Below are 14,730 nucleotides of genomic sequence, written 5' to 3'. Positions count from 1 at the left end.
TGCAGAGGCGTTGGTGAGGAGGAAGGGGAGCAGGGGGGTGTGCCAATGTGCGGTGGCCGTTCGGCAGGTCTCGTTGAGGAGGGCGGGTCGAGTCGTGTGCAGGCCCGGGAGTCGGCGGGATGGGGCCAGCTACGAAGGGACGCCGGGGCAAAAGGCACACACACGGTAGCCGCTCTCCTAGTCGCGGGCCCCGAAGTCTCCGGAGTGCGCTGAGCGGTCTTGGGGTCGATGCGACCCTTGGCCTCGCCCAGAGAGCAAACCTGCAAAGTCGGTAGGCAACTAACTAAACAAGCTCGGCGCGGATAGGGAGGCGGAGATGTGGCCGCATTCAGACCGGTCCGGCAGCGAGGGGGAGGCTGGCAGGACCGAGCACCCTATTCGGCGGAGATTCGGGCAGTCCTGGGCCACATCGAATCGAGCAGCTGAAGGGGGCGGCGATGATGCAGTCGGGAGCAAACAATGAGCGATTCTGCCAGTGCCAGTGGGACGGCGGCAGACGGCTGCAGAACCGGCACTGCAGATGCAGTCCAGCCTTGAGGACTGTGGGACGTCAACCTGGGAAAGTCAGACAGACGTGCAGCAAAGGCTGGCGTCTGGGCGGAGAAAGGCCTGCCCCCGGGCGGCGGCGTATGCATGCTTTGTATTGTACCTTATGTATCCCAGAGAGCCTGTGTCTCTCCCGGCAAAGGGAGCTAGCTCAAGGGGCAAGGGGGGGAGGTCCAGGGTTCCGGCTCTCCTGGGGCTGCTTTGAGGGCGAGAGCACAGAGCACAGAGCACAGGCCCCAGAAACGGAGTATCAGTGGGCAGAAGCGATCATTCGAAGAGGGGAGTGATGTGGGGGGAGAAGAGAGGGGGGGTGTGGGCGTCGAGGGAGGACAGGGGTTAGGCGTGGGCGAGGGAGAGACGGGAAGGGGAAAGAGCAACGTGAATGGCGAGCACTGACAACTTGGGAAGGAGGATAGGTACTGTACATCGGTAGTGGTAGGTACCGTACTGAGGAAAAGCGTTAAACGGCTGGGTTAGTATAGGTAGTGTACGGGTAGATCCACTGAAAAGAGTGATCTTGAAATTCCGGCCAAGTGTAAGTGAACTACCTGGGTTGCTTGAGCATCGACGCCTCGGCCTGGCCTTGGCAACAACTGCTTTGTGCAGGTAAAGCCCTCGGCTGAGAAACAAAGAGCTGGATTCCACAGTAACTCAGGTAATGCAATCTGTGGACCGCGACTCGGCCTCCAGTCCGCCCGGCAAGGCGTGATGGGAAGGAGCAAGCTGGGTTGCCTTTGAATAGGTACTGAGGAGGTTCGCGTGGCAGGAGCGTCCCGCGTATCCAGTCGATTCCAGGTCAGGGTTCGCTCTTCGCATCCAGATTGAGTAAGGTATGGATACACTGCAATACTGTGCGCCAAGCACTAGTGTACAGTACGGATATGGCGCAAGACCCCAGACGCAAAGCCGTAACTTACATCGTACAGTAACGTGCACGCAATGGATCACCACCTGCCTTTCAGGTATGTACATACCTATTGTGTATTTCCGTGCATCCGTATACAGACACTGAGTGAGCAGCCGAGCAGGGGCATGCGAGCAAAAAGCAACCTCAAGGTTTTGACGGCGCAGTTACCACGCTCCTGCGAAACACTGTGGCTGGCGCGCAAATTTGCTGTTGTTCTTGGCCCCCTCCCCCGGCTCTGCCCGATCGCTGCTTCCTTGCGGGATCAGAGCACAGATACACTAGTGTACATACCTGGTTCCATAGGGAAGTCCGCGACCGGATGATCGTCAAGGAGGCTGTCGCATGACTTGCCCAGAACCCTGGCGTGGACGCAGTTCCTAGTGTATCTCCGTGGATAAGGTTACACGGACCGCCATCTGCGCCGCGATAGCCATGAGGTGAAGGAGCCGAATCCGCAAGGCTGAAAATCACTCGACGATGCCAAATTGCTCGAGCAATAGTGCCGAGACGACTTCCGCGCCAGGTGCGAATCATGTCGTAGTGCAAAAGCCTCCTCGATGATGTTCGCATCGCAACGTTATCCGCCCTGCCCCGTGACAGGTGTGTAACAACAAAGTAAACTGCAGTTTTCGTCGGCGGGCCAAGGGTGGGCCACGCATGCCCTGCGGAGGTTCGGGCAGCTCCGCCCCCAGAAAGCCGGGGACCCACAAGGATGCGTCTTCTCGTGCAAGCGTGCAAGCGCAAGTTCCAGCGCAAGGACCGCCTGGCCGCATAAGTGGCCCTGCAATGCCTATCTGGGGAACGTCTTGTCTCGCAGGCCGTTTTTGGCATGCTCCATAGGTGTCCATACCATGATGCCGCCAATTGCGATCGATCGGTAGCCAAGGACCGGTTGGTGAGTGGATGAGACGGCCTCGGAACCCACTGAAAGCCACCCCCAGCCGCCTCGGCCCGCGATCACCCAACAAACTCCCGAGGGGCCAATCAGCCGGCAGATTCGGATATCTTGTGTGCTGCGAAAAGGAGGTGGTTGTGGAAGCTGGAAGCTCAGCCCGTCGCCTGCCGCGCCTGCGTTTCCGCCACGCGCTGCGAAGAGTGATACTTATTAGTGTAAGGGCGCGAGAATGGTTTAATCCGGCTCAATAGTCGATATCAACACTATCCGGAGTAACGCCCCGTCTTTCGCGGCTTGGCATGCCATGGACGACCCGCTGGACAACAGGGTGAACGACCCGTGTGTAACACGACCGGCCGCATCCCCTTTGTCGCTGAGCGCTCGACGGAACCGTGGGTAACCCTACGCTACGCAGAGCCGGCCCCGTGCGGTTTCGACCACGGTAGCCGCCGATAGAACCTTGAACCCGGGCCCGCGATTGTACATGTTCGAGATGCGATTGAGCAACATCGATTGACACCCGCGTGCGGCCGATGCATCCATGATCTAACTAGCGAGACACACACTCTGAGAGCAGCAGGGGCGCGCCAAAGTGCCTCCAAAACGCCGTGGTTCGCAGGACCTCGACCTCTGCGGCGAGGACGGCGTTACGGAGATGCAACCGGTCGCGTCATGGCGAACTATCGGCCCCGCTGGATGCAGTGGGCGATCTTGGGTGGCAGCCGGATACTCGCCCCTTTCAGGGCCAACCTTCCGAATGGGCGTATCGGCGCTACCATTGGGCACAATTTCCGGGCTGCGCACTCCCCATGATTAATGATTGGGCACAAAATTGATGGCTGTCCAAGACAGCCCGGGTCCAAGCGCACGACTGGCCGGCCTGGCATCCCACTGGCCGAACGGCTCGTAAGTCCTCAAAGAGCAACCTCGCGACACCCAGCTGGTCAGAAATGCAAGGGCCCATCCAGAGATACCACAATGCGCAGCAGTTACACGCGGGATGGTTAGCGCGGCAGGCTTACCAGCGTGTGCATACCTGGTAGGTATCCACAGGAGGTCTCTACGCTCCACAGGACGCAAGCAAATCGGCAAGCAAATCGAAGTGTCCGTTTTTCGGCGGCGTTGGCAGAGACAGAAGCACCGAAAACCGCTCGAGTCGCAACTTCCCAGTGCAAAGACTGGATGCCTAACAGGACTGACGAATGCCATTTCAGAGAAGGGTTGCCCAAACAGAAAGTGAACCTCGCTCCGGATCACGGGCACATGATGAAGTCAGCTGCTTCCATGGTTGGTCGAAGCCGGGGAGTCTTGGTCATTTGTTGACGATCGGCCTCTCAGGATTCACGACTCCGTCGCTCACAGTCCCCCAATCAGCAGCTCGGCGATCACTTGCGCAGCTCCTTTTATGCTCCTCACCGAGCAATCCGTATCCGTACACTACGTAATCCGTTGATACCTTACACCACATGCCGAGCCCCGCAGAGCCCACCACGACGATCCTCTGTCTGGGGTTGCCGCCAGGGATCCGGAGCACCTACCAGGCAGATCTTGCTTGATCTCCCGGCCGTTTCTCTCCCTGAACCACCACCTAAACAAGCGCCCGGGCGCCTCGGGAGTGGACCAACCTGCAACATGCTCTGCTGAGCTTGTTGGTTGAGAAATCTTGGTTTCTTGGGCACGACCGTGGCAGTTGTTGATTACATACAAATTACCTAGCACGCTACTGTGTAAGGCAGGCCTTCGCGCAGCCCGATCCCCGTTTCGAACACGGCTGCTTCCCCTTTGTTCGGGCGTTGGCCTCAACATCACGCACAAAGGGGTTGCGTCGTGCGAAAGCCAGGCACGAGAGTCGGCGAAGATGATTGTGACGGCCAGAGACGAGGCCCGTCGGTGCCGACCACGGTCACCATCTTGACTCCAGCGCGTCCGACTGTCTTCCGGGCATCGCGGCGCATCGCGGGCATCGGCGAAATGGGCAAGAGGCGCGAACCTGGAACCAACAGAATATGCAGCCCGCAGGCGTGAGCTGTGGGTAGAGGCCAATGGTTAGCCGCCGTCAACTCGCACTTTCGGGGCCAAGCCCACTCTCGCCATCCCCCCTCCTCGGCCGGATCTTCGGCCTCTCGTGCTCCATCTACCGGCCCTCTTCTGATCTGGAAGAGCCTGCAAATCTGCCGCGCGCGGGCCACCTCCTCTCGGTCGTCGGATGGTGTGCGCTTGACTCTCCGCCGCCCCCACGCTACTCCCCTCATCCACAAGAGAGGAGGTGGGGGCTTCAGCGGCAAGAGCAGCACGGGGAGACGGCGACTTGACTTCTTGGTGCGCCTCAGGCCGCGGCCACGGACACTCACCCGCCAACCAACTGCCCAACTACACTACGGATTACTGTCTACGGAAATCCTTGCATACCCGGAGCATACACAGTAGTGTTTCGGACAGTAGGTAACTACAATCCGTCCCTGGTTTGTTTGTTCTCGTGGTATATACATTATTAGGTCGAGGAAGGGTAAAAAAAGGCCGTTTTTTTGTTGGCTGCAATCCCTGTTCCAAAGTAGGGGGAAAGAGCCACGCTAGCAAACAAACCAGCCCTGTGGTTATTGTACAGGACAGGTCCATGGCATTTTCCGTCGAGCAATCCACCACGGCCTCGCATGAAACGTGGCCGGGCAATTTAAACTCTGCGCAGATCATCCCGCTCGCTAGTTAGTTGGCAGTAACCCGGGTTATGCGCGTGCGTTGCCGCGCATGAAGTCCGTCCGCTCAGGCCTTCACCCCCAACTGTGCAGTAAGTTAGTTCGTGGAGTTGAACCCGGGAAGGCTGAGCGAGCATTGCGCCCCAACGTCTTTTTCCTCATCTGAACTTCCCCCTTTCCCCTGCCTGCCACGCACTTCAGCCGGCCGACCAGCAGGCCGCATGCAGCACGCAAGGGGCACCTTTCCGTTGTTGCTACCCAACTTTGCGTTCCCCTTGTTCAGATATATCGCTATCGCTACACTAGCGTCATGCAGATACAAGGCCGATTTGTCAACGGGTCGCTGCTCATGAGGCGAGGGCAGCCCGGTTCTCCTTGGTCGTGGTCGTCTTATGTTTCCGGCTGCCAGTAGTTACTGCCAGTATGTATGTACATACACGGGACGGACAATGAGAGACTTCATCCGAAGCCACACGCCCCGCAAACAATGCACAACACACGGCACCATGGTACTGTAGTTCGTCACTTGGTGTAAGTATGTATTACAACAACAACACAACAACAACAACCCCTGAGCCGCCAGTCGTGGATCGCGAGCCGACTCCCCCACAGCTGAACCGAGCCTTGAATGCCCAAGGGGCTTTCCTTGCCATGCAACCGCAGAAACAAAGAAACCGAAACCCGGCCGCGTAACTGTGGCTCAAGCCAGGTGAAGCAGGAAAAGGGGGTAAAGGGGCAGCAGCAGCTCCCCACGCCAAGCTTGACAAGACCGTCCTGACCCCGTCGTGGCCTCTAGTATATATATAGAGACTGCACAATAACGGGGGACTCACAGTCGTACAGATCGTGGCAGGTACGCAGTAGTTGGCGTGTAAGCGCCGATGCCGTAAAGAGCAGGACAACGAGGCCAGGCCGCCTGCCCTGGTCCGGCCGTGGGCCTCGTGGCTCTAACTAGGTAGCCACGAAGTGCAGATTACACTGTAGTGCGTACGGATAGGCCGGTATGTAGACTACTCCGGCGATCGACCTTGCCATCCTGCCAGCCCTACGTACCATATGTAGTGTACTGTACATGCTCGTGAGCGGGGCAGCATGCACAGTACATACCATCCAGAGTATACGTGGTAGGCGCTTCTGCCGGCAGTTGGCCCGGCCGGCCCGGGGTTGGGGGCGTCATGTCCATTTCAGCGCCGGGGGGGGGGGAGGGAAGGAGGGAGAGGGAACGGAAGAGGGAGGGAGGGCACGGCAGGCGAGGCTCTGGCGCGGAGAGATCACGAGCAACGGTTCAGTCCAGATCCAGCAAGACTGATTGGTTCGGGTCGCGGCAATCCTCGCCTCGCCAGCCACGCTTTCGGCGAAGGGAAGGGGGGGGGACAGGAGGAGTGGTAACTAAGTGCTGCGCAGCGCACACAGTCTCCAACAGAGAGAGACGGAGACGTTGGATGGGGAACAACCTTCAACGGTCGCTCGGGAGGCGCGCACCAAGTCGTGTCAGCCCCCTGTGCGGTAACTGCCTACCTCATCTGCACTTGGTGGCGTCAACAGAGCAATGCAGAGGATACAATGCAACTCCCATCCAATTTCTTCTATCCGCCGCGGTCGCGGCTGTGCGATGGACCACCGCTACATTTGGGCGCTGTAGACGCCTTTCCAATGCCCATTGCGCGTATCTATATGTGTGGTATATGCCCAGAGACGCTCCATGCCGTGGGAACAAAAGTGAACATGTATCATGACCAGTCATACTCGACACCACAGCTCTCAGCGTGTCTTCTCTTCATCTTCTTCCGACCATGCCTCTCCCGCCTGCAGCATTTTCCGCATGCCCAAATCATACGGAAGCCGGTGTGGCAGGCTTTGAAGCGAGACGCAGCCTTTGAAGCGTGACGCAGCTTAGCAACCTTTGGAAAGGGCACTTCATCGCACCCGGCAGTTGCGCCCTAGGGCTCTCGATGCCCCGAGTAACCGGGGAACAACCCCACCTCATCACGAAGCACCCGACGCCTCAGGCAGTGGCAGCCATGCCAAGTCTATGGCTCCAGGATCTCACCGCCCTTGAAAAGCGGGCCTCGGCGTACCGTCGGGTTGACTCCGCTGGGTGATGATGCTGCGCGAAGACAGCGCCTCAGGCACGGTCGAACCCGGCAGGCTCGCTGTGGTCGAGATCACTTCTTGACAATCGTAACTGCGGTAGGGGGACAATCAGCATCTGGTTTGATTCACCGTTATGGTCACCGTATCACGTACCGATGTCCTCGTCTGCAAGCTCATGCGAGAGCCCGACCCGTTGCGGCTGGTGCTTGACTGACTTTCCGTAGACGATGGCTGTCTTGAACTGATCGACAATACTCCGATGGATGGCGTTGCACTGGATGGGGTCAGTCGGCATTCGATCAGCGACAGACCGGCAGAGAGCCACTTACAAAGTCTTCCACCGTGCACTTCGACGCGCGAAGCACCACAGGGGCCGAGTAGTCGGGCATCTTGCCTTTGGGTTTGGTGTACACCCGGATAAGATTCAGCTTCTCCCACCTGTGCAGTGTTGGTTACCACGCCGCCCGAGCAGCCAGGGATAAGGGGAAGTAAGCGTACATAGCCTCCATCAGCTCGTCAATGTTCCAGCCGTGTTCGGAGCTGATCGGCACGGCGTTGGGGATGCGGTACAGCAGGTCGAGCTCCTCGATGCTGATGCTGTCGATCTTGTTGAGCACATAGATGACCGGGATATAGCTTCGGCTCTTCGCCTCGAGCACGTCGATCAGGTCGTCGATGGTGGCGTCGCACCGGATGGTAATGTCGGCCGAGCTGATCTTGTACCTGCCAGGTCCGTCAGCCCGCAATCCCTTACGATATCAAAGATGAAGCCAAGCAGTGTCGCGTACTCGCTCATGACCGCCCTGATTTCATCATGGTCAATGTGCGTCAGCGGCACCGTGCTGGTGATATTCAGCCCGCCCTTATCCTTCTTTCTGAACGTGATATTCGGCGGCTCCTTGTTGATCCTGATGCCAAACCCTTCCAGTTCGCTCTCGATAATCCTCTTATCCGTCAGCGGCTTGTTGACGTCCAACACGATGAAGATCAGATGGCACGTCTTGGCGACGGCAATGACCTGCCGCCCACGACCACGGCCGTCCTTCGCACCCTCAATGATACCGGGCAGGTCGATCATCTGCAGCGGCGCGCCGTTGTATATGACCTGGCCGGGCACGCTGGTCAAGGTCGTGAACTCGTAGGCGGCCGCCTCGGAGTGCTGCCCCGTCAGCCGGCTCATGAGCGTGCTCTTGCCGACCGAGGGAAAGCCAATGAAGCCGATGCTAGCGACACCGGTGCGGGCGACATCGAAGCCGACTCCGCCGCCGCCGCCGCCGCCGCCCGACGGAGTAAGGAGCTCGCGCTTGAGCTTGGCGAGTTTGGCCTTGAGCTGGCCGAGATGGTACGACGTCGCCTTGTTCTTCTGAGTTCGGGCCATCTGTTGCAAAGAGGCAGGGCGTTAAAGGTCGTGCGTCCGCTTCCTGGAGACTCGGGGGAGAATAAACCCACTTCGGCCTCGATCTCCTTGATCTGTTGCAGCCATCCGTCAGTCCTCGCGACGTTCGCACCGGGGGCTGCGAGGGAGAGACCTCAACGGAGCGAGACGCACCTTTTCCACTGTTGTCGCCATGGTCCTGATTTCTGTGCTGTGTTGACCTCCTTCCTACTGGATAACCCTCTCTGCGCGGAGAAAAGAAGTGGCGATGCGAGCGGCTTGTGATCGGCGGTGCAAGTGTGCTGTTGCTGTGTGCTGTGAGTTGTGTTCCAGTTTCAAGCGTCGTTCGTCGCTGGAAGGGGCAATTTTTGGGTCGTGGTTATAGAGGTCCCGCCAAGACTAATTTCGGAGGTTGCCGCTTACAAGTATTTACAATCGCCACGGGGTAAGCGGGGCCACGACGACTTAGAGCAACATCGACAATGCACAATCGCGAAGACTCGTAGCAACAACTTTACCAAACCTCAACCAAATCGAAAAAAAAGAAAACGAAGTTAACCCGCACCCTAACCTTGACCCTCACCCTAACCTTAACCCGAATCCTAACCAGCGGGGGGCTAGCGCCGCCCCCCGTACCCCCGGCGAACTAACCCGTGGCTAACCCGTGGCGATAGTGCAAACCCCTTGGCGGTCTTGGCGGGGTACTGACGTTGTAAAAACATTGCCGACAATTGGCCGAAATTAGTCTTGGCGGGACCTCTATAACCTCCAGCAATTTTTGATGTTTGGTGGGGCAAATTCCAGTGGTGGGACAGGGACAGCTTGCTTGCGGGGGGTGCGGGGGGCAAATACGGCCCTTGAGTTTGACACTATCCGCATATAAGCCTGCCTGATGCCACACCTCAGCTCTATCCCCGCGAGCACTCAGTACCTCTGTTTACTCAATACAGCACACAGGTGGGAAGCATAGGAACGGAAATGCCTTGGTCGCATTTGTCCCACCGATCACGATGCACATTCAGCCATGCATGGTTGATGTATACTCGAGGCCCTGTCCGGGTACGCCTTGGAAACTGAACTCCGCCGCCCTGCCTCCCTCACTTAAACGCCAGCCGCCGCTCGAGCAAGAGCAACAACATACAACATACTTGTACAGGACATGGGCATCACACCTCTCTCTCTCTCTCTCTCGCACACATACATTCGTGGAGATCCACTTCCGCTGTCCGTTCATCAACGGCATCGCCGCGGGTCCGTTGGGTTGAGAACCCAAATACTCCTCCGCCCCTGCCTCCCGGACTGCTTGTCCATTGCGTCTTGGTTGTCCGGCAAAACCGACATTGGGATCTTTCTCGAGTTCGAGTTCAACCCAGCAGAAGCGGCCTCCGTGGTGTCATATTGATCGTTTCTTTCCTCTCCTCTCCTCGGAAAACAAAGGAAATTGCTTGTTAACACGCCAGCAGGCTCAGGAGCTGGGGGAGGGCACCGGTATCCCGATACAGCACCAATTTATTCGGTGCCAATGGGCGGGCTGTGGTGGCCGTTAACCAAAGGTCGAGCTTGCGCAGGTCCCGCCTCGGAGGACGGAGAGACCAGCTGGTTGCCGGATCCATCGGGCGTCGCTACCCCCGTTGCATTCGTATTGAATGTTGGCGATTGTGATTCCACGCCGTTCATCGGTGCCGTCGCCGTTCGGGATGAAACGCTCATAGGCGATGAGTGCCCTCCATTGGCCAAGAGCGGCGACTCGCCATCAACAATCGAGCCGTTGAGGCCATGATCCTTGCTATGTTTGTCGTAGCTTGGATCATCAGGAGCAACCGCGACAAAGCCGCGACGAGGGATTCGTTGCCTCGGGAAAGGCGTCGCCCTTGCCTCCCTGAAACTCGGCTTGTCTTCAGAGGCGAGCTCACCGTTGATATAATGCTTGTTGCCTGGCGCAAACCCGTGTAGGCCGTCAGCATCCGGGTCGTGCCTCCACTTCTGGTAAGGTACCCAGCGTATGCACTGCATATCGTTCTCCGGAAGTTCGCAATATGCCATTGTGAGCTTCACGTTGCGGAGGTGTTGTATCGTGGGGATGATGTATAAAAAATCCGAAGCCTGGAACGGTCAGAACGAAGAGTAAACATTGGCTGACGGTTGGATGCCCGCATACTTTGACAAAGAACATATCCATTGCCGCGAACCTCTCCCAAGCGTCTGCTCTGAGGCTCTCGAGCATGCGATAGCTCATCCTACGCGGGTCCTGTCCTTTGTAGTAGTCCGGAAGCTGTTCGCCGAGCTCGAAGAGGGCCGGTGTTGTCAGCGCGTATCGATCCGACTCGAGCCGCCAGATGGCTCGCTTCGCGACGGGCGTCACAGGGACCCGGGCCCACGCAGTGTCTAATGCAAGCAAACGTCAGCTCGGCGAAGCATGGGTCAGCACTGGAACGAAACGTACACCGCGATAGCTGGCAGTCCTTCTCCCCGAGGAGAAGCGCAACCTGTGTGTTCAGCAACCATTGCTCTCTGCCATCGCGGGTGCCATCCGCCTCCGGATTGATGCAGTCGTACCGCACGCCTTGCATGGTGCTGAACTTCTCCGCAACCTCGGGGAGCTTGGGGTTGACGGCGCAGTCAAGCCACCGCAAGACTGGCGGCAACTTCGCTAGGCGCGCACGCTCTTGCTCGAGGCGTATTCGCCGTTGCTCGGCTTCCTTGGCCTCTCTTGCTGCTCGCCTGCGCTCAATTTCCTCTCGGAGAGCACGCTCTTTGCGCTCTTGCTCCTTCTTCTCCTCCTCTTCACGTTTACGCCGCGCCTCTTCCGCCGCTTCGCGCTCCAGTTGCTCTCGACGTAGTCGCTCCTCCTCTTCCCGCCTCCGCCGCTCCTCCTCTTCCCGCCTCCGCCGCTCCTCCTCTTCCCGCCTCCGCCGCTCCTCCTCTTCTTTTTGCCTTCGCTCCTCCTCTTCTCGTCTCCTCTGCTCCTCTTCCTCCCTTCTCTTCTTTTCTTCTTCCTGCAGCCGTCGCCGCTCCTCCTCTTCCCGTCGCTGACGTTCTTCTTCCTCCCGCCTCCTCCGTTCCTCTTCCTGCTTCAGCTTCTCTTCCTCCCGCCGCCGGTGCTCCTCCGCTTCTCGCCGCCGAGCAAGCGCCTCCTCAAATTTTCTCACTTCCTCTTCCAGCCGGACCCGCTCCTCTTCTCGGCGCTTCTTGTCTTCTTCCTTTCGTTTTGCCTCGGGCGTCCGTGCTTCACGCTCGGATTGTTTCCTCTTCTCCTCCTCTTCTTTTTCATCCTGCGGCGAAGGCCGAGTCTCTGGGCAGTCATCTACAGGCAAAGCTGCGTCAGGCATGTCGACGTCGGGGTCCTCCGACTTAACATGGATGCTGCCCTCGGAAGAAACGGACTTCCCAGATTCCCGGCGCCCGTGGTGAAGTGATGCATCTGACTTCTTGGGCTTTGGCGTGAGCCTGCGATCCTCATCATCCCGTGACTTAGACGGGGGCCGAGGTCCGGCGGCTGAGCCAGAGTCACGGGGTAAGGATGCTTTCAAAAATCTGTCGTCGGACTGGCTGGACTTTGGCCGCTTTTCTTTGCCGTCGGTATCCAGACGTCTCCTCTTGACCGAAACGTCGCCGCCATCCCTATCCGTCGGCCCCAGGTGCGGAGGAGTCGCGCTAGACCTGTACCGCTTGCCGGTACTCTCGCCCGAGACGGATAGTCTATCGCGAGATTCGTCCCGCTTAAGAGCTTTCGTCCTGTCGTGATATTTCTCTGCTTTCTGCGCCTTCTCGGGCTCCTCGCGAGGGCTGGATGGCTCCTTCATGGAAGATGCATTGGAAGTCAAGCTGGGCCGCCGCTGCCTCTCCCGTTCGCCCTTCAGCTCCCGCCCCGACACCAGCTTTCGCCTCGGCTTGACCGTCTCTCCCTCGGATGATACAGCGGCAAGATCCGACTCCGCCCGCTTTATCTTAGTCGTGGGCCTCGCAGTCGGCGACACTTCGCGGTCGGAGATGGCAATCGTCGGGATGCGGTCCTCCTTCTTGGGCCGCCCAGGCCCTCGTTTTGGCGAAGTGCGGTCATCCTGGTGGGTGTTAAGCGAGCTCGCCCGGCGCTTCTCCTTCGGGCTCGTAGGCGCTTTTGCGGAAGTGAGCTTCTTGGGTTCTCTTGTTGGACTTAACGGCTTCCTCTTGAGGGGCTTCGGGGCCTCGTCTTTCGCCTCGGTCTTGCGCCTCGGCTCGCGGTCTTGATCTCGCTGGCTGGGGGATCGGTTTTTTGCTGCGTCCTTGTGCGACTTCCTATATTCGTCATATGCATCTTTCAACATTTGCTCTTCGTCCATCCAATTCGGTCCGCGCCGTCTCCTCGCGATTTCGTAGTACGTCTCCCCTTTGAAGCGCCGAGTGGGATCGAAGTCGTTCTGGTCGAGAAGAAGTCTGACGACCTTGATGTTCTCCTGCCCAATGGCGGCCAGCATGGGAGTCGAATACTCGCTGTTTGAACTAGGGATTGGCGGCGGATCGGGATTCGCCCTGCCCAAGGCTAATAAGAGCTGCATCACGATGTCGTGGCCACCGCGGGCGGCCGCGACCATGGATTCCGGGTCGTCAAAGTTCTCTCTGACTTGAAGAATGCGCGTAACAGTCTCCTCGTCACCACGGGCGGCCGCTGCACGGAGCGTTTTGTCGTCCATGGGCATATACAGCAGGTGATTGCTGGTTTTCGTCGCGCGGATGGTACCGGCTCTCCGGCCGACGCCAGCATGGATCGCACTCGACGCTTCGGGGGACCTGCGAGGGCTGTCGGGTCCATGCGAAGAACGAGCATCGGCCGGGTCCAGGTGGTGCTCCTCAGAGGTTCGTCGCCGCTCGCCCATCTTCTGCTTGGCCTCCTGCAAGGCTTGCCTGATCTCGTCCGCGTAGTCAAGGTCATCATTCACCCTGTCAATCGGCTCCTGGCCGTACGCGTTGGCTTTCCGGGGGTTCACGCCAGCCTCGAGCAGGATCTTGACGACATCCAAATGACCGTTCTCCACGGCATCGAGGAGAGGGGTGTCCTTGTCGTTGTTGACGCAATCAAGGTTGCATCCAGCATCCACGAGAAGCCTGACGATATCGTCGTAGCCGTTGAGTGCGGCGATCTGGAGCGGGGTATTGCCTGCGTAATCGGCGACGTTGATGTCCTCGGGGCGTTCCTGCAATCTCTGCTTCGCGATCTCGTATTCACCTTTTGCGCAAGCTCGGGCGAGGAAGGTCTGGCCGTGGGCATCCAGGTGCTTCTTGTGCGGGGCCATCTTCGCAGGGGAAATGTTGGATTCCGCGGTTGCCGGCGTTGCGAGCCCACGGAGCTTGGAGCTGCGCGGATGTGGGCTGCCGCTCGCCGACGACTCGTCCGAGTGATAGTCGGTCGACTGAAGCGGTGCCGGTATCCGCTTTTTCTTTTGGCTCAGCCCGTTGGACGAGTGCCCCGGAAGGTGCGTTGAGATGCTGCGACGGTGAGCCCGAGAGTGCGGGGAAATGGACCGATTCCGTGTCGAGAGGTGCGCATCGTGATGGGATTTCGGAGGATGATGCTGCTTCCGTGACGCGTCGAGTCCAGAGCCCGAAGTGCGCTGGCGGCGGATCTTGCGATTCTCTGCATCGTCGTCGGATTCGGGCCGCGGCGCCTTCCGCTTGTGAGGCACCACCTTGTCGAGCGGCTTGGCTTTGTCCTTGGTCGAGGTCTTGCCCGAATCCACAGGCGCGGTTTCTGAATCCGACTTCGAGTGGGCATTCGAGGAGCGGCGGCGACGCTGGGGTGGAGGTGGAGATCCTGGCACAGAACTGAGGCCGCTAGAGCCGTCCTTGGTCTTGGTCTTCTCCAGCTGTTTCTTCTTCTTCCCGGCGAGCAACGCGGCGTTCTCGTTCGGTCCGGTACCGGTAACGGAGACTGGCCTGTCCGGCTTTTCGGGGCGGTCGATCCTCTCGCCCTTGTCGCCGTCTCGCTCGTGCTTCAAGTTAGGGTGTTTGCGGCTCAAGGTCGCAGAGATGCCCTCTTCGTCGTCGCTCTTCTCATGCTTGACGATTTTGCGCACTTTTGACGGCGAGTGGCCGTCCTTGCCGGGCAGCACGATGGTCTCGGCATCGGAATTACCGTCGGCGCCGCCATCTTCATCGGCCAGACGAAGGCCAGAAGCACCTAGCCTACTGTCTTTGAGGGACGGCTCGGGCTTTGCGCCGCTGGCCGACTTGGCCACGGCGGGGG

At 58.8% G+C, this 14,730-nt stretch overlaps 3 protein-coding genes across 3 annotated transcripts; 1 reads left to right on the top strand and 2 right to left on the bottom strand.

The window, feature by feature from the left end:
- Positions 1-2,652: 2,652 nt before the first annotated feature.
- Positions 2,653-4,660, top strand: THITE_2090789 (uncharacterized protein; the record flags this gene model as incomplete). Its single annotated transcript, XM_003655579.1, has 3 exons — positions 2,653-2,687; positions 4,166-4,369; positions 4,429-4,660. The coding sequence occupies 3 exons, from the start codon at positions 2,653-2,655 to the stop codon at positions 4,658-4,660; spliced, it is 471 nt and encodes a 156-aa protein (XP_003655627.1).
- Positions 4,661-7,067: 2,407 nt separating this feature from the next.
- On the bottom strand, positions 7,068-8,862 carry THITE_2119516 (uncharacterized protein). The gene is made up of 7 exons (XM_003655578.1): positions 8,685-8,862; positions 8,585-8,605; positions 7,924-8,513; positions 7,634-7,858; positions 7,465-7,573; positions 7,289-7,409; positions 7,068-7,226 (listed from the first exon to the last, which is right to left on the bottom strand). The coding sequence occupies exons 1-7, from the start codon at positions 8,703-8,705 to the stop codon at positions 7,207-7,209; spliced, it is 1,107 nt and encodes a 368-aa protein (XP_003655626.1). The 5' UTR covers positions 8,706-8,862; the 3' UTR covers positions 7,068-7,206.
- Positions 8,863-10,019: 1,157 nt separating this feature from the next.
- Positions 10,020-13,065, bottom strand: THITE_2155686 (uncharacterized protein; the record flags this gene model as incomplete). Its single annotated transcript, XM_003655577.1, has 4 exons — positions 12,675-13,065; positions 10,954-11,554; positions 10,669-10,895; positions 10,020-10,613 (listed from the first exon to the last, which is right to left on the bottom strand). Exons 2-4 carry the CDS (start codon positions 11,078-11,080, stop codon positions 10,020-10,022), a joined length of 948 nt encoding a protein of 315 aa, XP_003655625.1. The 5' UTR covers positions 11,081-11,554; positions 12,675-13,065.
- Between the last annotated feature and the right edge of the window lie 1,665 nt (positions 13,066-14,730).

The sequence above is a fragment of the Thermothielavioides terrestris genome, chromosome 4 (genome assembly GCF_000226115.1).
Source record: "Thermothielavioides terrestris NRRL 8126 chromosome 4, complete sequence".
Taxonomy (NCBI): domain Eukaryota; kingdom Fungi; phylum Ascomycota; class Sordariomycetes; order Sordariales; family Chaetomiaceae; genus Thermothielavioides; species Thermothielavioides terrestris.
The sequence above is the reverse complement of the archived record's forward strand: the minus strand, read 5'-3'. Positions and strand labels throughout refer to the sequence as shown.